Consider the following 22000-nt stretch of genomic DNA (forward strand, 5'->3'; position numbering starts at 1 on the left):
GAAATATGTTGAAGCTTTGTGAACGCACTGAGGGCTCTAAGGTTGATGAGTCACAGTCGGGATATACGAAAAATCCGACGCGATGTTCGTCCTCTTCCCCACGAACATGACATGAAATACACACTCGGTACTACACACCAGCATTTTCTCTCCGGCCTCTCTTTTTCTCTAAGTCCGTGCGGGAAGATTGTATGCGTCCGTCCCAAAGATCTGGCACCTGTATCGTGAACCCGCGGTGCTCACACACCAGGGTACTGAGGGTGATCCGATCAGAGTCTGGGAGGGGCCCATAATCTTATCGATCAACTTATCACCGCCGGAACACCATCTCTCTGTTTGTTAGAGGCCAGCTACCACTGCCCACAAGCTTAGTTGTGCCGATTGATATTCTTTGATTGGCCAAGTCGGTGTAGGATGTCACGAAAAGAAACCATTGGGAGCAAAGTTGAGAAATGGGGCGTAAGATTCGTACCAGGCTAAGCCCAGCTTGCAGTCTAGCTCGCTTGTCTAGATGAAATGTCTATGTCTCTATTTCCTCCCAAAAAATAAAAATGAATAACCCAAACTCCTTTCCAAATACTGCGACGGGGGAATAGAACGCCAAGTGGCGTCGACGGCAATCAACTCCTTCTAATGTCCTGGATGGACGACGTGCGGATTTCGTCACGCCGGCAGTGCAAATGGCTGTTCCAATGCTCTCAGGATGGAGGAAAGCTCAGTTGTTTGCTGGAAGATCCAGCGGTGGGTGTTGCCGAACTGGAGTGCCCTCAGGCCAAATATCTTGCTGAGACATCATTTACTCCTTGTGCAGGCTACCGGTAACGTAGTTCTCAGCACCGAGGGCATCGATGACAGCCATGTCCTCCTGGGAGAGCTCGAAGTCAAAGGACTCAAAGTTGGACTGGATGCGGTGGGCAGTCAGGGACTTGGGGAGGACAATGTTGCCGCGGGTAGCGTTCCAGTTGAGAAGGATCTGAGCAGGGCTCTTGCCGTACTTCTCGGCGATCTTGCCAATGGTGGGGTCCTCAAGCTTGTTGCCGCGGGCGAGGGGAGAGTAGGCCTCAATGGCGATGCCGTGCTTGCGGCAGGTGTCGACGAGGTCCTGGCGCTGGCAGAATGGGTGAACCTCGATCTGGTTGACGGCGGGGACAACAGTGGTCTCCTGAAGAAGCTCCTCAATGTGGTGGGAGCTGAAGTTGGAGACACCAATGGAGCGGACCTTGCCGAGACGCTGGGCAGTCTCAAGAGCTCTCCAGGAAGCGAGGCGCTTCTCCTTGTCATCTGAGGGGGAGTGGATGAGGTAGAGGTCGAAGTACTCGAGCTGGAACTTCTCGAGGGAGTCGCAGAGAGCCTTAAAGGTAGCCTCGTAGCCGTGGTCAGCGTCCCAAAGCTTGGTGGTGACGAAGACTTCTGATCTGGGGGTGTTGGTCTTCTGGAACCACTGCTTCAGGGCACGGCCGCAAGCCTCCTCGTTGGCATATCTGGCGGCGGAGTCGATGTGACGGTAGCCGGCGTCGAGAGCGGCGATGACGGCGTCCTCAGTCTCCTGGCCGTTGGGGGCCTTGTAGACACCGAGAGCAATCTGGGGGATTTCGTTTCCGTCGTTGAGGCGGACGGTGAGGCGAGGAGAGTCGCAGGGAGAGGCGTATCCAGAGTCTTGGCGAGTAGGCATAACCTTCTCCATGCCGAGCTCAGGCTGACGGGTAGCGAATTGGGCGGCCATTGTGAATGATGTGAATGTTGTAGTTGATGTTGAGAAGTAAAGAGTTGTATTGGTGTCAAGAGAGGAGGTTGTTGGATTGATTGAGGCCGTTGATTGAGATTGATGTGCGAGTGATGCTTCCAAAAGAAACAGCAGATGTTGCCGAGTTATCTATTCCTTTTTATCCTTTTCGACGTCTCGCTCTTTGGACCTAACTACTACAATTGATTTTGATTGCCATTTTCGGACCGATGGCGTCCTCTGTTGTCGCCAGCCGCGGACCCGCCGTGAATGTCCCGTCTGTGCTGGGTTGATGCCCCCCGTCTTGGAGGGGACCCGTTCTCCAACGTGCTGCCCCGTACGCCGTACAGATTATTGAGGGTCGGTGCCTCCTTGCGAGTGCTTGCTGTTACTTGGTGTTGAGTCGATATCTCAATGTCGATTTCGAGTCGGTGCCGGCGGTTCCTAGTCGGTATTCGTCCGTTGTCTCAACGGTACCAGGTTGATGCTCCGTTATCTCTGGGCCTTTGACCCGCTGCTACTGGAGCTAATGACGTAGAACTTCTCCGCCGATGCTGGACCGCTGCTCCGCCGGTGAATGGGCCGATGACGTGCCGTGTCTCCGCCGATGCTGCGCCGATGGACGACGTCCGAGTCAGGGTGCCCTCGGTCTGTCTGACGGTTATAGGGTGTCTCTTGCAGGAGGTGGAGGCAGGCCTCAGTTCGCTATTCCCACCGCCAAAGCTCCGAGAACTGGCTGCTACACTCGATTCATGTGCGACATGTCTAGCGGAATAAGCGAGGTATCAGATGAATTGACTGTTCTGAACCTTCTGCTGTGAGGCTCAACTAAAGGACTAGATCGCATTGTTGAGCCTCAAGATTTTCGGCGGCTGTGGCGAATATCGACCTCGACATTAGCGCAAATCTAACACTCAAAGTGAGAAATTTTACGACGCGAGAGAGAAAAACTGGAGCCCGCTGCAGGAATCGCTGTAGTGATACCAAATTCCTACGAGCCAAGCCTCGAGGAACCAAGGTACTATATTCGGTCAATTATTCCCGAGGACAAACTATCCATATCCGTACACTAGGCGCCGTTTCAGCCGCAGCCGGATAGACTTGCGAGGCATCAGCAATCGGCATCGATATCGAGCTGAACGATACGTGGGTTCGGTAGGCGACGTTTCCACGTACATACACGCTGGGTCGGCTTGCAAGACTCCTTAGGGAAGTACGTACAATATCCTGGGTAAGGTATATTGTGTAAAATGGAAAAGCCGCACTAAGCGACAGATGCAACTTGGCCTGTTATGACGTCAAGCTGCCGACGACATCACGGTGGAAGTGGACCATTGTAAAACGAGGTGCTTAGCTATGCCCCATCAGAAGATGGATCTCTGAAGCCCAAGGAGTTCCCGCAAATGCTCATGTTGAGTGTGAGATGCTCGGTGCAGGTACGAGTTCAGGACACCGGAGTCCACCCCGTGAAACGAGCGTTGAAGCCGTGGAACAAGACTGCGGATACGCTACAGAGGACGGATGACATGGCATGGATGTTGAGATGGGGTGTGTGAGGCAAGATGAACGCGAGTCGCGACTTTTGCCATTTCACATGTACATGGGCAATGTATCTCGCATTGTTGAAGGGCAAAGGCCGGGCAAGTTGTTCTAGCGTCTTGTCGCTTGGGCCTTTTGGGACAAAACTTATTCATCCCTGCCACACATCGATGATTGGCCCTGCCTTCCAGCAAGACTCAGGAACGTGGTTTCAGACTTTTCGCTGATGTCATTGGATCCTCTGGAGGGTCCTGATGTATTGTGGTCACTGGCAGGGCGACATTGAGGGAATCCGGGAGGTACATGGAGACAAGAGATGAAAGCACTGAGGAAGATGGAGGCATGTTGCCTGCAGGACCCCTATCGGGAGTGTTCGGAAGGGCCCGCTCTTTCCTCAGCCTGGGCAGCCAATGTCAAGGTCTGTATCAATGGGTTGCCTCTTCAGAAGTTCTGTGCGTTTGTAACAGCTTGATAGCCATTGGATTCTGCGCCTTGTCTTATCGGCGGAAGTCCATCTGTCCTGTTCAATCTTGACCTAGACAGCTCTATGTGTCATTCCTGGATGCGTTGTTCGTTGTCGGTGTCGGTGTCGCCAACGGTACAGGGTGTTCTTTGCCGACAGTAGAGATGATCAAGGATTGGCGGACAGAGTTTTCTCAACGTCTCAACTCTGAGCAACAATTATCTGCAAGGTAGAGAGATAGCCAACGGAGGTACGAAGTACACCGACTAACCAAGACAACATTAAATCAAATGGCAAGATCGGCTCCGAAGGCTAAGGCGGTAGGGGCCAGTGATCAACGACTTGTCCAAAGAAGATTTTCACATGTATGCCAAGTTGACAGCCAAACAGCCCAGCAAGTTGGAATCGCCTAATACGTACCGGGTAGTAGATCGGCAGGAGACGCCCGGATTGTCCTCTGGTCCGACGCAAACACACACAGAACAAGTAATATCCCACGCCAAAAAAAAAAAGAAAAAAAAAAGATAGAGACACAGAGTCTTCTACAATCCCTGTTTAGAACTTCGGGAATGTCGATGAACATCGATGGATGCCGGACGACGTGACCCCCTATCTATTTCGCGCCCTGAGACAAGGCCCTATCAGTGACCCACGCAAGGCTCCAGTTTATCTTTTATCTCAACCAAGGCGACGAGCACTTTTTCCCAGCCTGGCGTGATTGTGGACTACAATACAGACTTTCTCACTGGACAAAATGCCTCGTAAAGTGGACATGAGCTGCACTAACAACGAGAGGAACCGCCCGATCTCACCGTGAGAAGATATGATAGGGGTATCAAGTCGCAGAACACCAGTAGGCAAGCCGCAAGCCAGGCAGACAGAGAGACGATCTCTGGTGGAGAAGGGATGCAAGGTGGAAAATATCGCCCTCAGCTCTCGGCACGGTGCATGAAGCAGTCAAGCAGGTAGACAAAAAAATCTCAATAGAAGCTCGTCTTATTGGCGGTGAAGTTGACCTTCACACCGATGAATGGGGCCAAAGCTCCACCACACCGGCATGACATTGATAATGGATTTCACTTTCCAGTCTTGGTTGCTATGACGGCCATCTTCATTGGGTGATGATCTAAATTTCAAACCTTTACTGGACGCTGAACCCTGGCGAGGCTGCACAGTCAAACTTGGATTCATGAGGGATTTCACGCCCAATGCCGTAGGTAGTAGCCTCCGGCAGCGGTAAGATTACGTCTTAATGCATCGGGATCAGGCAATGAGGCCGGTTTGCGTCTGGACGGCGGACAGAAGAGGCTGGTCAATGGAAAAAGAGATACCCGCAAAGGTAGCCGAGAATAATAGCGAAACAGCGCCATAGAACTCAGGAGACCTTTCCCAATCGCTGTAATCTACCTCTATGCGAGTTGATACCGTCTGCGCCCGTCGTTGTGAGCAAGCATGCAGGATAACGCCTCATCCAGCCATATTGCAAACGTGGCAGCAACTCGGCCCATAGCTCTCACTCGTATGCAGAAAACAAAGATAACACAGGATTGCATCAATCAATGCTCGACATCGCACGAGTCAGTAATGGCGTCAGCGAGGGAAACTCAACTCAAAGGCTGCAGGGAAAGAGATGTAAATCATCTCGACTAATGTTACGGCACCGAAAATGGCAACCTTGGTTTACATCATTGTCGGTCAGATTCGGGAAGATGAATCACAGCAGATCACATTTTTGAAGAAACAGGAAATGCCTCAAATTTCCAAGATTTTGTTGCTCGATCCTGGCCAAGATGGTAATTCAAAGGGATTTGGGTATTTCCAGAGTAGTCATTGGCGTGCACTGTCGAGTCCGAGTCAAGAACTGAGGTAAAAAGGCATCAAACGCCTCAGGCTTTCACAGTCAGCATATTTCATCAACCCCACAGGGAGTTGTCAAGTATGTATCACGATAGCTTCAATCCCTGGTAAGGACCACCATAAAACCTCAGCGGCTCCGCCAACCCCGCGAAAGACGTCGATCGGTACCGGAGGCTATCACCATGCATGCGAACTATGGTAACTGCGGCGCCTCATGCTTACTCTCAGCACCGTACCAAGACTAAGACCGCGGATGTCATGACCTTGGCATCAGACTGGAAGCTTGGGCTAGCAACGGTTATTTCAAATAAGAGAAGGTCATTGTCCTAGGTCGCAGCTGCTTCGCTCGAGAAAACTTCCGATTTTGGACTACGAGATTTGATGATGAGTACATCTAGCACAAGCCATCGGTAAGCTACTATGTGGGCTACCTGCAGATATCTGGAAAACAAGAAAGATTCTTAGGACCACTGGCATGTTCCTCTGAGCGGCCAAGTGAGTTCAGAGAGCTTCAGGCGATCAAACTTGATCTCTGTCGGGTCTTGGCCATTTCGTATGCACCGACAAGCTCGATCAACTTTTGTGCCTATTCGCAATCGTCTCAAAAGCAGACATTGAAGCAGAATCTTGAAGTTCCATTTCTGAACCCACCGCAAAGTGTCACCAGCGATCGCTCCATTTTTTGACCCACGATGTTCAGACAACGGGTTATATGGAGAAGCCTGATCGTCGGAATGAGGCTGAACGGCGAACGACGTGCGAACAAATAGTACTACGATGAGGTTGACAGTCCGAGATTATTCAGTCAGAAATCTTAGGAACGTCCATCATGCATTCAATGATAAGGTTTATGTCAATACCTGAGAATCCAGCATAAAACTTTTTCTGGCGACTTGCGAAGTCTTTGTCGTTTCTCAATGGTTTTATTAGATCACGAATTTCTCCCGTTTCACATTCATGAAGTAGAGAGTATCCAAATGAACGGTGGCCGGAAACAACGAGTTGCCAGAATCCCACAGAGAAGTAGTAAATAAGCCTGTGATGAGTTTGCAGCTCAGAGGACGATTCTTCCTACAGTCTGCACGAAGGTTGTGTGTGATGTCCTGCCGCGCCAAAGCTGTCGACTACTTTACCTTACAGGTACCTACCCACGCGGTGGCAAGATACGATGGCCGCATTTTGGTGCAGGGAAATTCAAAAACCCGGCCGTCATATCTTAATACCGCGTGGTCCTACCTTACTTTGCAAATTAGTGCTGTATGAAGCTCAACCGCCATGACCTCTCGGACATGCAGAGTAGCCATAGGCAAAGATTGAGTGGCGCTCGCTGCATGAGACGGGACACGGCGGCATCTCGGTCAAGATGTGGGACTCGATGAGGCTGGAATAGAAAGGATCGTCGGCTTCTCGAAACCGTCATCGGCGAGGGTGGGGAGGTTGTCGTCGGCTACGGCCTGGTTGGAGTACTCGGGACCGATGTGGGGTCCAAAAGATGCCGGAGCCGCGTGTTGTGATGGCCAAAGGCCATATCAGCACGCATGGCGTCGTAATTGTGCCGAGGTGCTCTTCGCTGCCTTATAGGCCGTTTCTTTGGTCACTTCTCTCAACAATTCGATTTGGTAAATGATCAAATACTCACGCCTACTGCAATGCGTTCCATTTACGGAAGGTAACATCCAGACATATTCTAGGACAGCCAAGACCAATTTGAGCAGATTCTGAATAGATACGGCTGCGAATTGATATGGGCGTAAAAAAGACTATTGCGCAATCAAGAGAGGGAATTCCGTTCTACTGATCTCTGATTCTGTTCAAGTCATAAGGGCGTATCTATTCTGTCACGTTGCGCTGGCATTATATTAGACAGCCATCGATCTGTCGCTTTGCGATAATAAGTCAGTACTTAGGCGACTCGACGCTCAACGTGGCTTGAAGACCGTCTCGAAGATGATGCTCGGCTAGCCAAATACCCATCTAACATGTCATGTCTTTTATCCAAGCCTTCTGAGCTCTATGTCACTGAACTCTCTACAATCCACGAGGTTCAGAATGGCGCTCAGCATTCTGTGTCCGCCTTCGGGTTAGCCCGTCAACCAAATTGGCACGTGGACCCATGTTCCATACCCAGGCCTCGATCCGGGACTTTTCAAGGAAAATTGAAAATCGTGATGGCTGTGACGCCAGGAGTCTTGGAAGCGTGCCAAGCACAGGTAGTTTGTAAGAGAAAGAGAAATACCAATTCTATCATTAGCCGTCAGAACGCTGCTCAAGACCGACAAGTCACATTATAATGTTGATTTATCAGTTATGGCATTGCCTTTTCGCATGCAGACGTATTTGCTCTAGGGAATAGCAGGAAACCAGGCATTATCTTAGGATTTACCATGCTATTCACCTATGAGTTCTATCCGATGTAAGGTACTTAGTTAAGAAGTTCGTTGTTTGAGGAATTGTAGATGCATATATCGACGTCATTTCCGTCGTCGGGATCAAAACGATTGCGCATCGTTCGAATCAATTTAGCCAGTCTCGCTTCCACAAGAGGTTTCCGTGATGTGAGATAAGAACTGAACTGATGTGCCATGTCCCGGTTTTATCATACTACTCCCTCATCACTGTTCTGAGCTAGAATTGTAGGCTGGGAAAATCCAATATGGAATGTTCAGCCCTCATTCACCGAGGCATTGATGTTGTGTTATTGACTGCGAATGCTAATTCGCATAAGCCCGTAGATATCTAATGGGTTTCTGTGTAGTCCAGCGTGTCTTTCTATGACTGGACCTTCCTCTCTTTGAAGTGTATGGCCCATGAACCAACTATCGTTTTATTCAAGTCGGACCTCAGAGTGAGTGAGTGACGTCCGTGATCTAAACCATGATTATTTGCAGATTAACGGCTTACTACGGAGGTAAATCCTGGTTTGAATGTTTGGATTGGCCGTCACTAGCTCTCATAGCTCATTTCTCAACTTGCTCGGAAAATCATATGCATTACATTCATTTTCCATGTGTGGAGAGAAAAATTAAACTTTCAACCAGAAACAACGTCAAATACATTTTGCAATTGCATTGCGGACAGAACTTGAGCCTAATAGCCCACCTAGAATAAGGATGCTTGACGGCGTGATGATAGGTATGTGAATTCTCTAAAGGTGCAACATACTCCCTGTACAAGCTCTACCTGCCAAGGGATTGCATGGTATCTCATGAAAGTATGTATATGCGATTTCAAATCTTCTGGACGGATTTATGCCTGAAGCAATGCTTAATTGCAACGGCTCACGCCACAGTGGGGATGGCGTTCTTGCCATGCTTGTCTTCGACCGACTCGATGCCTCCCTTTTCCTCTTCCACGTCCACGGGCCTAATGCCAACCTCAGTTTCAGTGAAAGCATCGGCGATATTCCGGTACCTCGGGACAAAATTAACGGCCAACGCATATGACCATGCCAAGATAAAGAAGATAAGGGGGATGACCATAGCGATGCCCATGCCCTTGTGATCGGCAACGACGCCAAGCAACGGAGGTACAACTGCACCACCAGATACACCTGAGTTACATGCATTAGATAGCGAACCAACGGTCCCGACAATGAATGGAACGCTTACCTGCAATAATGAAGCCACTGCCGCGCTTAGAATGCCTGCCTAGGCCTCTCATGCCGAGAGCCACAATTGTCGGAAAGCAAATAGACTCGAAGAAAAGGACAATATAGAGCATGGCCATGCCGGTATCACCCTTCTGTGTGATGGAAGGGGCAATGAAGATAATACAGGATGACAGGAACGCCAAAAATACCCAACGGGGCTTGATATAATGCATAAGACCAACTCCAGCGAAACGGCCTATCGCGAAGGCGGCTTGGGCGCCAGCAAGAAGTTTGGAGCCAAGCGCGTTGTCGGTGTTTTCGCGACGTTCTGTCACATAGTTGATAAAGAATCTGGAACTATCGTTAACTTTTGAACTTTATCCACTCTAGACGAAGATCAACAAACCCCGCGATGGCTACCTGAGCACCAGTGTAGCAGAACTGGGCGAAAGAAGCGTGGAAGAGACGGTATTGCTTCCTGAAAGGCTTATCATCGACGTTGGCGTGCGTCTCAGAAGCTTGGAAAGCCATATCAGCATCGGTGATTTCGGGAATTCGAGCCAGCCAGAAGACGATCGCCAGCCCCCAGACGAAGACGGCGATGGAGAGATAGACCCATTGAACATTCTCCAGAGCACGTTTGTCGTCAAAAGCGAAGAAGACGTACGATCCCATGACGGGAGCCACGACAGTGCCGATACCATTGAAGGCTTGAGAAATGTTGATTCGAATCTCGCTGTACTTAGGAGGACCGCAGACGGTGATGTACGGATTTGCGGCTGTTTCGAGGGAGCCAAGACCATTACCGATGATGAAGATGGCGGCACAGAAGCCACCGAAGCTCTTGGCGATAATGCATGGGATCGCAATGAGGGCCCCCAGGCCGTATAGGAAGAGTCCAAAAACAAAGGTAGCTTTATAGCCCCAGTGCCTTAAGATCCACGCCGCGTGCCCGAGACTGGCAATGAGATAGGCTCTGTCAGGCAAGAGTCAGCATCCATGTCTATGACTGCACTGTTGCAGCCCTCGGAAGCCATGAGGTATCCGGGGACTAGTGGTAATGGCAGTGCGCGATTGTGCGTCGCTTAGCTGAATGCTGTGTAAACGCATGGCAGTAGACGCCGATGTAGACACCGGCAAGAAGCAAGTCGGCGAATCGCCGCCTTCGCGGATTGTTCCCGTGTGAGAGGGGGATTGTGACGACGGACATACCCAAAGTAAGCAGCCTGCAAGCCAGAGGACCTAGCCCGGGTGATGTGAAGTGTATCTTGAAAGTGTTTGTTCAGAGTGTCGAGAAGGCCTGATGATGAGATTCTTAGCATTCCTGTATGCGATCGTCAATTGTTGTGTTGCTGCAACATACCGTAGGAAAACCCCCAGAGGAAAAATAGGATAGTGACCAGAACGATGGGAAACAGAGATTCCTTTAGCGTCAATTCGGCAGCGTTCGTGCGGACATTATCCTTCTGGCGCAAAGACCGTTTGCGGAAGAACTCCTTGATACCCATCTTGCAAGTTTGACGAGGATGATCGAGCGCCGTATTGCGCTGGATCTGGTGGTGGCACTGAGAAGATATTGGAGTGATCGCGACCGTTGCGGTCTGGTGGGAAGGTCAAAACCTCAGTAACGAGGCGGACGTAGCAGTAGCCTTTGGACCGATGGACTGCAATTTGCAATGCGGTGAGACGCGTCCGAGAACAAATAGAATTCTTCTGGAACGAGGAGACCCGGGTCAGACGAAAGCTTATAAGAGCTCAAGCCGGCCGCATTTTCGGTCGTTTCGAGCCTGATCTTCCCCTGCACGAAAGCGAGATGGACATGACCATCCTTGGCTGCTTCTTGGCTTCTCCATGATTACATGGCTAGCAGTCCCCGATCAAGAGACCAGTCGCACAGCACTACGGGTACTCAATTCCTTGCTGTGAACAAAAGGCTCGGGTGGAGCAACGGTCTTCTGGACTGATCTGGGGTAACGAGCGTTTGGAGAGGATTGCGGGGATGGTCACCGCATGCTCTAAGTCGCCGGGGAAGCAAAGATGGCCCCATCCATGCTCGGTCGAGGTGCGGGGTGAAGGTTGGAGCAGCCAGTTGAAGAAGACATGGTGGATCTCCAGAGAGAATACCGGTAGAGAGGACATCCTACGGTAACTCACAGAGAGTTCGCGACCCAGCCTTGGCATGTCCATCATTTACTCGATATGGCTCCAATTCCCCCGAATCAACAGCTTGGAGGATGGCTGTCAGACGAGGGTAAGTGAGGTGGGGATTTTAATCAGTCTCTATGGTGGTGATTGGACATGGAGGAGGACGGCAGTTCATCGAGTCTGGGGTAAATGGTCCGGGGCTCGATATAAAGATGGACCGAAGGACGCTCAGATTGCGGAGTAAGCGGATGATCATTCGCTCGGCGGACCGATTGGCGTAAGGAGGCCAGTTGGTTCTCTGTCAGGGCCGGGGGGGCTATGTGACATCACGTCCTCAGTTTGTCACACTCTTCGCTCTCGTGATCATTACGCGCTACTGGCTCAACTGATATTCACGTGGAGAGAAGTCAATTTACATGATTTCCTAATAACACTGAGTGTTGGCTACCGCGTACTTCAGCTGTCGGGGCTAGACTGGGAGCAGACGAGATCCACCGTCAGCCCCAGAGACTCGGGACTAGTGGTCCAGTCACATCAGCGACACAATCTGAGGGTCGAAAATCCGGTTTCCAAAAACTGGAATCCCTTCTGCAAAGATTCTACGCGTCAAAAAGATATCAGGCACTCCCATGGAGGGCGGTCCAGCAGCGGTTAAATTTAGCCACATAGACCTCCCCTATCAGAGGTAAGGTAGGACAAGCTAGACCTTCCAGCCTCCATCCACAATCGCGGGATGGCGTGTTTGGCGCCGCTAGCCGAATGCCTCTAACCAGACTTTGGAGTCGTCGGTGGTCCGAGAATGTCTGAAGGGATCGGACGAAGACTGGAACGACCGATGCAAAAGTCTTTATGGATATAAATTCCAACAACAAACAGGTCCGCCATCGAAATGTTCCGCTTGGCGCTAGACTCACCGGAGACAGTCGACGATCACTCGTTGATTGCCGATAGCTGAAACAAACTTAGGCTTACCAAAGACGACAAGACGAGAGGAACTCGATACTTTACCGTGGGGTTGCGAGACCGCTTCGCTGGCGGACTGATGTCGAACGATATACGAATGTAGATGTCTTTACTGCCAAGCTCATGGACACCTAAGTGACTTGAAGTAAGCCAAGGCCAACTTCAATTGCTGAAAGTCGTGCTGCGAGCAATCGACTGAACATGACTCGCAACAGCGTCAAATTCTTCGGGACTTGGTTCTTTTCCGATATGGTCACGTGAAGGTTACCACGGAGATGTTCACAGCTGCAGCCGACTGTGGCCAGTCGGCGCTCCCTACTGACAGCCGACAAGACAAATTCGGGCTATCACCACAAAGTATCGTCAAATAGTTATCAGATATCAACGCCAAAATAGGGATCATTCGCTTCAACGTCTCGAGATACAGATTACAAAATGATTTAAGGCAGGGTCCTTATAGCTCATTAATCCCTGGAATAAAGCCGGAAGTTCTCCATGGTAACCATCGGGCTATCATCTGCTGCGTCGATAATTTGTTCTGAAATTTGTCCGGATGAATATGGCAGGGCCTCCAGAACCGTCGTCCCAGACAACTTAGGACTACTGCAGTGGGTTTAAAGTACAAATACCTAAGAAGCAGTCTACCGAAGTGGCAGACTAACTGCGCTTAGGCGAACAGCGATGTGTGGCCACATAACCTTTCTTACATTCAGCCCATGATGACGTGACGAAGTAACTAGGGAAAGGTTTCCTTGGCCTGAAGTGTCTCGCAGACGCTAACATCAGGAACCATGTCTACTATGTTGATTACCTCTGTAATTCTGCTAAGTTAAAACCACAGCTACAAAACCAAAAAGGAAAGCGAATCTGACATATTTGGCCCAAGGGTCTAACTACCTATTCCACAATTTGTTCCGGGAATGGGGGGCCATTTGACCTGTCTTTAGTGAAGTCTCCGCAGATCAAGTGAATCAGTTGCTCTTTGATAAGTGTCTAAAACTCACATTGTCTTCTTTGACTTCTAGCCATCTACTGATGCGCTTGTAGAGAAGTTGCTCTGCTAGCTGGACGACATCGAAGATCAACATCATCCATATTTCCCCTCTGCAAGATATGCAGGTCAACGAGTCAGGCCGAGATAACATTCAAATCCTGTAAAACTTGCTCTAGCTCCTTCTTCATAGGCTCTCTAAGCTTGCTTGTACTTAGCCAACCTACTTCATCTCCGTATGGCAGCACGGGGGGGGGGGGGGGGCAGCCTTGGTGCGCCTTAGCTATACTGGTACCTACTTCATGCAGAAAATAAACCACACCAGTGGTTTCATATGCGCCGTTCTAGGAAATCAAGCATCCTGATATTGTATTAGCTCAGTTTGTTTGTTTGTTTGTTTGTCCCATTTTACGCCGTGATGTCCTCAAGTGAGGCGAAAGGTAACTATACGGTATACCGCGCTAGAATTATATAACCGTATATAGTACCCCGTAGAATTTATATAATACCCTCTTATAAGATAGTATAATATATAATCCAAGATTTAACCCTTCTACTTATGCATAGCCCCCCGTGACATCTTATGACCCAGAGTGACTACGCTTAGCGAGGTTCGAGCACTGCGCTAGCGATATAAAAAATAAGCTGAGTAGTGTTCTATGTGTCTGTGAAGAGACCCTCGTCATGCCGTAGCAGGCATCACCGCCCAAGGCAGGAAGTCGTGTTCCTCCGGTGAGTTGAGGATGTATTAGCTCAGTGCACCATTGATGAACGTTATTGCAGCAACTTTGCACCGTCTCGTCCACCGACCTACTATAGGTAGTTAACCAGCCATCTTACTGTGTGAATAGTAGATCCCAATCCGAACTCGACAGAACTTCACCTAGTGTTACCACGCACATCAAGCTGCAACAATCTAAACAACTTGTTCCATTTCTTAGTTTCTATATTGAGGCTTTTGCTTCCATTCCGATCATAGGTTATAGATAGCGGAAGACTCTCGAACTATAATTGCCACCCAAGCTATCAATACCGAAAGTAATCAATACCAAACGCGGCTTGAGATTCAAGATTCTTCCTTTTAAAATTATCTATAGATGATTCTCGCCAGATGTAAGTAGGTGGCGAAAAGACATGAAGTATGTACAGTCTTCTCGCTGAATTTTCCTCGAAATAAGATCTCTTGAAATACAGAATGCTCTGATTAACTAAGGCTCGAAAACTTTAGACAAGTTCATTTTCACTGAAAATTCTACACGATGTATTTCATACGCCGCATCATGCAACACCCTGCAGGTCAATACAACGGTTGTTCGACGCACAGTGATGAATCAAGGCCTAATACAACCGGAGAGAGGCCGGGCATTGCCACGCCGTCTCCCGAGTGCCTGCTACGCGGTCAAACTCCGGCCGTGGCCCACTCATGCCGGCAGACCCCTGATTCCGGCCGAAACGAGATGCCGGTTCATGCATAGCGGGAAGACATGCTAGCTCGATGCAACACCGTGCTGCATGGTATCAGAGTTTACTATAGCCTAGTATCCCATGCCATTCCTTGCTTCGACCCCTCGCTGTCCTCAGGGTTGGGTTCTACGCAGTAGGCTCGAGCTAGAGCCATATTCATTACCTATCAAGAACGGAGCTGGGTTAGAAGAAAGTCAAAGATCACTACTTGACCCATGTACGAACAAAAGCGTCTCTTCCCATCAAAATGTATTGCAGAACTGAGTCTGCTACGTTCCAGTTGGACCAAGCAACCGACGGTGATCGAAAAGGGGCAAGCAGAGGAGCAGAACGCTATTTGTAGCAAACCTCGATTGTCTGAGTAACCATTAATAGAGGTGGGATTCTATGATTGAAATATCTTCTTGCTCATAATAACACTATGAAGTGTCACCTTGGCATCACTGTTGAAAGGAAAATGCTGGACAGCTTCGCTGAGGCTGCCGATGAGAGGGACCCACGTTGACGGCCACCCCGACCGTATAAGTATGCAAGTTTTCTACAGGCCTTCTAGATTGAAGCACAAGCAACATTCTTTTACAGTTCCGGACCCAATAGCGCACAGAGTCAGGGGCCATGCGCAAATGCACTCATGCAACAGTGGCAATTGCATATTATTGAGGCGGTCTTGATTGGAGGATTAAGAGGGATCGGGTCGCCTCTCCTGAGGAACCATCACCCAGCACCGCCCAGTCGATGAAGACCGGCTTGGCCTCTTATGTGGTGTTGTGTGAACTCGGTCTGTCCTGACCTACGGATCAAGCACGTGGGCTCGGGGACGGCGAAGTGTTGGGCGGCTCAGCCGAAGTGGGGTCCAATATAAGCGGCGCGGGAACGGCTGGACCTTGAAGAGCCGGATCACAAGTTTTTCAACTGCAGGGTTACGAGCTATCGATTCCGTATCCTCGGGTCACTAAACCTCGAGCGTGACTTCGGAATGTCTCACCATAGCTGAAGATCCGTCAGGCTCGCAAATATTTTGACAATGTTGTGACGTACAGCACTTGCGGCGCATCAGGCGCTGGACTGGAGCGCCGAGATTCTTGTCATCAGGGAGGCAGAAGCTTGGTTCTGTGGCAAGCTTTGCCAACCTTTCACCACTACCATGGAGGACGTTCCTTCAATACCGATCGACAGGTTGTAAGTCTTGGACGCGTCCTGGCATCGGATACCCGACTTGGCGATGAACAGGTTGTGAACCTCTAGAACTTCAGTCCAAATTTTGGTGGTGAAGATAGCTTCATCACGGTCCACGCGATGGAATCCCTCGAGAAATTGACCGAAAACGTGTCTTGAGCACGGGCTGAACTCGCTGGAGTTGTGCACCAAGGGCTGACACGTGCGACATCGCCAAGCACCACAAGAGCGTAGGAGGAACATGAGTCGGCCCCAAAAGAGCGGCTCACCCTCACCAGGGCTCTCCGGCTTGCCGCGGCGGGCTAGAGTTTCTTCGATCGCGTTCGGTCCAAAGCAAACCGGGCGAAGACTCTCGATCGGGAGACCGAGTGGACTAGAGGAATTCGTGAATCAGCTCACAGCCAGGAGCATTTGTCAAATTGCGAGGCGCCCGAGTCTTCTGGCCACGGTTGGCACCTGTGGTCTTCAGCTAGAAGCATGGACATGTGCGGCGTCAGTGAATATTGGCTCGTAATTCGCCGGCTGGCCTGTCTCTCATCGGAAAGTTGGTGGTGACATTACGGGGCTATACCGCAATGGGGACCGAGCGCCAAGAGCTGCTGGGAAAAGGTTTGGCAACAGACTTTTCGCAACGTGCTGTCGACGCGCATTCCTGGTGGTCGAGACATCGGACCAGCGTTGATCTGGTGGGGGTTGGGCTTGCCGGTGGCTGAGAGAGTTCGAGCGGAAGACTGGAAGCGAAGACCCCTCGTTCGCGGGGATTCCAGAGACGTCTGACTCTTCCCAGTGTCTGTGGAGAAGGCGCACGTCGGTGTCCATGTTGGCAGACCGGAGAGGGAAACCCTTATCGGTAGGTTGGGCGACGGTCGAAGGAGGCGTGCGTGGGGTTATCGTCCATTGGCAACATCGCCTCTGACCAAAAGGCCCGTCAAGAACGCAAGACAGACGAGAAGTTGTGCGCAAAGAGACGGCGTAGCAACTGACGAGAAGAACAAGAAGGGTCTAAAGGGCTTGGCATGGTCTTAATATGTTGTTCGCCAAGTTCGACGAGCAGGGGGGTTCAACGACCAAGTCAAACAACTGTAGCAAACAGATGCCACACGTGGAGGGTTGAAGCCCCATGATTCGTCAACTCCAGATCCTCCCCAGATGAGATTCCACGCCCAAATAAAGCTTGCTGGGTGGGCCCAGAGTCTCGCAGACTAAGCTGCTAGCATGCTAGGGATACCGACATCTTGGCACGCTAGCCGTAAACAACATCCTTGATGCATCCCGTTCGGCCTGCCATCGAGGTCCCATCGTCAATCCTGGAGTGATAGAGTCGATGAAGTGGGTGAGAGGGGGGTGTCCATGTACGAAGAGAAACTAAGTCGGCCATTGACTACACATTGAGCCACGCTTGATTGAGGAGGAGGAGAAAGACATCGGAGCATGGGGGGGTGTATCAACAACAATTTGAGTGCTCACTCGGAACCAAGGCTGGTATCTGCTGCAAAGCAGACACCGGTTACTTTCTGTCAGTCAGACTCGCCAAGAGAGCACATAAAAGGTTTATCGTGCGCGCCTTTCCCATCATTCGATGCCTTGCTTGTCCCGTCTTCTCTAGCAAGCACCTCTTCCCCTCCTTTATCGAGACCACAGAATCTGCTCGCCAAGTCACAGCCAAGCGGCAGTCAGTCACAATGGCGCTCGATCAGTACACCTACGTCTTTGCCATTGGCACGTTCTTTGCTATGCTCGATGCATACAACAACGGTGCTAGTAAGTACAGTCCTCCATCGGGCGAAAAGGCGCAGACAAGATAAGCGGTCTGCGGCTGCTGATATACTTTGGCGCTTCAAGACATCAGACACTGACTCGGCTCAACTTTCAGACGATGTCGCAAACGCCTGGGCGACCAGTGTATCATCAAGATCAATTACCTACAGACAAGCCATGATCTTCGGTACCATCTTCGAGATGTTGGGCGCCATCACTGTTGGTGCGCGTACGGCCGACACTATCAAGAACGGTATTATCCCCAACAACGTCTTCAACGGCAACCCCGGTGTTCAGATGCTCGCCTTTACCTGCGCCCTGGCCGCCGCTTCTTCCTGGGTCATGTGGTGCACGCGACACTCTGCCCACGTCTCCTCGACATACTCTCTGGTCTCTGCCGTCGCCGGTGTCGGTGTTGCTGTTGCTGGCGCCGACAAGGTTCAGTGGGGCTGGAACGGCGGCAAGGGTCTTGGTGCCATTTTTGCTGGTCTGGGTATGGCGCCCGCTATCTCAGGCTGCTTCGGTGCCATCATCTTCAGTCTCATCAAGTTCGTGGTTCACGTTCGCAAGAACCCCGTGCCCTGGGCCGTTTGGACTTCGCCTTTCTTCTTCCTCATTGCCGGCACTATCTGCACGCTTTCCATTGTCTACAAGGGCTCTCCCAACCTTGGTCTGAGCAAGAAGCCTGCGTGGTACATTGCCGCTGTCACCATGGGAACTGGTGGTGGCCTTTGCCTTCTCGCCGCGCTCTTCTTCGTCCCCTTCGTCCACGCCAAGGTCATCAAGAAGGACTACACCATCAAGTGGTACCACTTCGTCTACGGCCCTCTTCTCTTCAAGCGTCCCGCTCCCGCCGATGCCGAGAAGGCCAAGGTTCCAAACTACGCCGTCGTCCAGGAAGATGAGCACGAACAGACTCTTCCCTCTCACGAGTCTGTGAAGTCTTCCGAGTCTGGCGATGAGCCTCTCAAGGAGACCCACGAGAAGGAGACCCACGTTCCCCAGGAGAGGTCCCTGGCTGCTGCTGAGATTGGCCAGGGCCCTACCTACAAGCAACTCCAGGCTGAGGGCGAGGCCAGGTTGCACGCAAAGATGATGAAGAAGCGTGGTCCTCTCGGCTGGGCCATGCGCACCCTTCGCGACAACCCAATGGGCGCTGGTCAGATCTACGAGTTTCACAACATGAAGATTGCCCTTAAGCGTATTCCCGCCATGATCACTGTTGGTGCTCTCTACGGTCTTCACTACGACATCCACGCTGCCCAGACTGGCGTCGCCGGTACCCCCGAGGGTGAGCGCATGAAGCGCGTGTACGCCAGCGCTAAGAAGTACCCCAATGAGGTCGAACACACCTACTCTTTCGTACAGATCATCACTGCTTGCACTGCTTCTTTCGCGCACGGCGCTAACGATATCGGCAACTCTGTCGGTCCCTGGGCTGTCATTTACTCTGCCTGGAGTACCGGTGACGCTGCCGCCGCCAAGGCCCCTGTCCCTGTCTGGCAGCTTGCTGTTCTCTCCGCCACTATTTCTCTTGGTCTCATCACATATGGCTACAACATCATGAAGGGTGAGTCTCATCTAATTCAAACTCTAGATAGTCGCGGCACTAACAGACAACAGTTATGGGCAACAAGATCACCTACCACTCCCCCAGTCGTGGTTCTTCCATGGAAATGGGCGCTGCCATTACTGTCCTTGTCTTTTCCCAGTACTCTCTACCCGTTTCTACCTCCATGTGCATTACTGGCGCCACGGTCGGTGTCGGTCTGTGCAATGGTACTCTGAAGGCCGTCAACTTCCAGCGTGTTGGTCTCTTGGTCTTCTCTTGGATCATGACAATCCCCGTCGCCGGCACTCTTGGCGGTGTCCTCATGGGCCTTTTTCTTAACGCTCCTCACTTCTAAGCGCAATCAATTTTACCCTGGTGGGGCTTCCATTTGATACCATCTTCACTAGACACATAATGTACATGAACGAAAAAGGGGCTAGGCACGGCATATAAATAGAGGCGGGTGGCATGTCAGTAGCATCAATACCACAGTTTTGACAATTATAATCTTTGCAATCCGGCCAAGATCTTGGCGCAGTCTGGAAGTAACTGAGTGAAATATGTGACAGCGCAGTCTCGATGAAGAGCGTTTGAAAAAGAATCCCACCAGCGCCGGGGCGGGTGCCCTCTGCGGCCCGTCCCACTCTTCAAGAGCCAAGCTGGGCATGTGACGTGTTCATACGAGAAGATATTAGTGATGTAGCCTCGATCTTCGGGGATTTCTTGGCAAAAGCAAGCTATCACCGTGTGGTAGATCATGATATCTCCGGGGACGATGCATGGGATTAGCAAAGATGCGGCACAAGGTACAGTAAGTCTATCGAACTGAACAGGTTTTCAATCTATCCCCAACAAACTTGGCAAAACCTAAAATCAGCTCGTTGAAACAGAGGACAAGACATGAGTAGCTTCTCATCTCGTGATTGGGTGCTGGAATTGAAGTTGTCAAGGAGTCGTGGGGTAGCGCCAAGCTTTTGTTGTGGCTATGCAAGCGTGGCATCGCCCATCACCTCAATTCCCCATGAGGATGCCAAGATTGCACATTCCCACAGTAAGAGCAAGCCTTGAAGAGGGAGGTAGCATGGTAATTGAAGTCGGCAATTGATCGCGTGATCAACAGTGATGCTTCGGCTTGGCGCTCTGCAAAAGCTGTACCTAGTAATCACCTACTCTTCATACCTGAGTCTTATCTGGGGATCCTGATGGGCAGGACAAACGAGGTACGGAGCTCATGTGATTAATTCACTCATACCTAGATCGTCCACTTGCACTGTCGTATTTGACAAACCAGAAGTGTGGCGTGATGAGGACCCCGAAGACCGTTTTCGATTTGCTGTCCAATGTACCTCAAGATGTGTAGTCAAACAAGCCAAGTCAGCGCCAAGGGGAATATCTATCCACATAGAGACCGAAGATCGGGCCTTTGTATGGAAAAGGGCTGTATTATTCTTGCCCGACCCTAGACTTTATCAGCAAAGTCTGAGGGTGTAACGGAGAATAAGACCCTCGTTGCGAGCGGAGTCAACTGCTTGACCAACTGCACTCAAATGAAGTTCTTGCCGTTCAATGATTTCTATACAACTCTCACCTCATGATTCATCGAGTATTATACACAGATGCCTTGTCACATGAACCTTGGGTTCTAGTATCGTTGGGTATCAGACTATGAAGCAGTGGAAAGTCTCTTGCTTCTCTCGTTGAATGAAGTTGAATGCAATTGACTGAGGTCACCTCGGTCTTAAGTATGGAATGATAATGTAAAATCAAGTTCTCAGACCAGCTCAATACATTTTGAATATTTCTGCCCCCCAATAACCCACCAGTGACAAAACGTGGAAAAGCCTCGTCCTTCTTGCCAACACCGATATGACGTTTCAGAAGATGAAATGTAATTTTCCCGATATTATTGTATTTATTCTTCCCTGTGTTTTTGCGTATAGCCTCTACTAAGGCTAGATGTGTGCCTTGTCTATGCAGAATTTAGATCAAGCATAGAATGTGGGCCGCGGACTAGGCGGCCCGTAACACAAATCATCGAAATCGTTGACTGCTCGACTTTGCAACCCTGAACAGCTACGAGAAAAGCGTCCCCTCTCGATCCTCGATTAAGTTTTGCTAAATTATTGCCTACCTTACTTGAGGGCGTGCATGCGCTCATCTCGAGGACTATCATCGTATAGCAGCGTAAGATAAGGTAGCTCACTGGCGTGAGTTGTCTACGTAAAACTCATCCAATACATTTCATTTATAGTTCATACTTTATATAGAAATACGACACATTATTTGCTTAATATGACCAACTTGCTGAGACCATCGCGGAGCACGCATCTTGCTATGTGTTGGTATAGGAGCAAGGACCTTTCATTTGGCCGAGCCTGTGCAGTTGCGGAATGAAGGCCGAAGCTAAGACCATGTTACCAAGGGGCTTTTCACTGAGTAATTGATAGCAACGAAGGTCAGACTTGGCACCATAGAATAAGGTCGAAGAGCTCGGTCATTCTTGGCCATGGTTTAGTCTTCTCGAGAAATTGGTCACTTGAAAGGCCAAAGAGCAGTCAGCAGAGCTTCATGCAAACAGGCACGAAGTCATCGAGTGTTCATGCGGAAGTTCAACAGACTTGCCCCGGTTTATGCCCCAGAGCGGAAACGCGCGGAAACATGGGGCCCATGCTCGATGCCTCAATTATCGTATTTGATACGAGAAAAAGACGAACTCCGATTGGCAGCGGGCATTATTGGCCCCTCGTCAGTCCACTAGACCGCTCGCAGCAAGGGACCAG

The 22000-nt window shown here is 50.4% G+C and overlaps 4 protein-coding genes across 4 annotated transcripts; 1 reads left to right on the forward strand and 3 right to left on the reverse strand.

Annotated features, from left to right (window-relative positions):
• Positions 1-796: 796 nt before the first annotated feature.
• Positions 797-1723, reverse strand: CCOS01_03988 (aldo/keto reductase; the record flags this gene model as incomplete). The annotated part of the gene is made up of 1 exon (XM_060452171.1): positions 797-1723. The coding sequence occupies one exon, from the start codon at positions 1721-1723 to the stop codon at positions 797-799; it is 927 nt and encodes a 308-aa protein (XP_060318436.1).
• A 7137-nt stretch (positions 1724-8860) lies between these two features.
• Positions 8861-10679, reverse strand: CCOS01_03989 (glucose/galactose transporter; the record flags this gene model as incomplete). The annotated part of the gene is made up of 5 exons (XM_060452172.1): positions 8861-9132; positions 9191-9522; positions 9578-10147; positions 10384-10471; positions 10535-10679. 5 exons carry the CDS (start codon positions 10677-10679, stop codon positions 8861-8863), a joined length of 1407 nt encoding a protein of 468 aa, XP_060318437.1.
• Positions 10680-15787: 5108 nt separating this feature from the next.
• CCOS01_03990 (uncharacterized protein) lies at positions 15788-16721 on the reverse strand (the record flags this gene model as incomplete). Its single annotated transcript, XM_060452173.1, has 3 exons — positions 15788-16212; positions 16310-16379; positions 16482-16721. Coding segments are annotated over 3 exons (735 nt in total), but the record flags the coding sequence as incomplete, so codon positions are not given.
• A 673-nt stretch (positions 16722-17394) lies between these two features.
• On the forward strand, positions 17395-19575 carry CCOS01_03991 (phosphate transporter; the record flags this gene model as incomplete). Its single annotated transcript, XM_060452174.1, has 3 exons — positions 17395-17671; positions 17784-19238; positions 19292-19575. Coding segments are annotated over 3 exons (2016 nt in total), but the record flags the coding sequence as incomplete, so codon positions are not given.
• Positions 19576-22000: the final 2425 nt, after the last annotated feature.

The sequence above is a fragment of the Colletotrichum costaricense genome (genome assembly GCF_030867565.1).
Source record: "Colletotrichum costaricense strain IMI 309622 chromosome Unknown Scaffold_3.1, whole genome shotgun sequence".
NCBI lineage: Eukaryota > Fungi > Ascomycota > Sordariomycetes > Glomerellales > Glomerellaceae > Colletotrichum > Colletotrichum costaricense.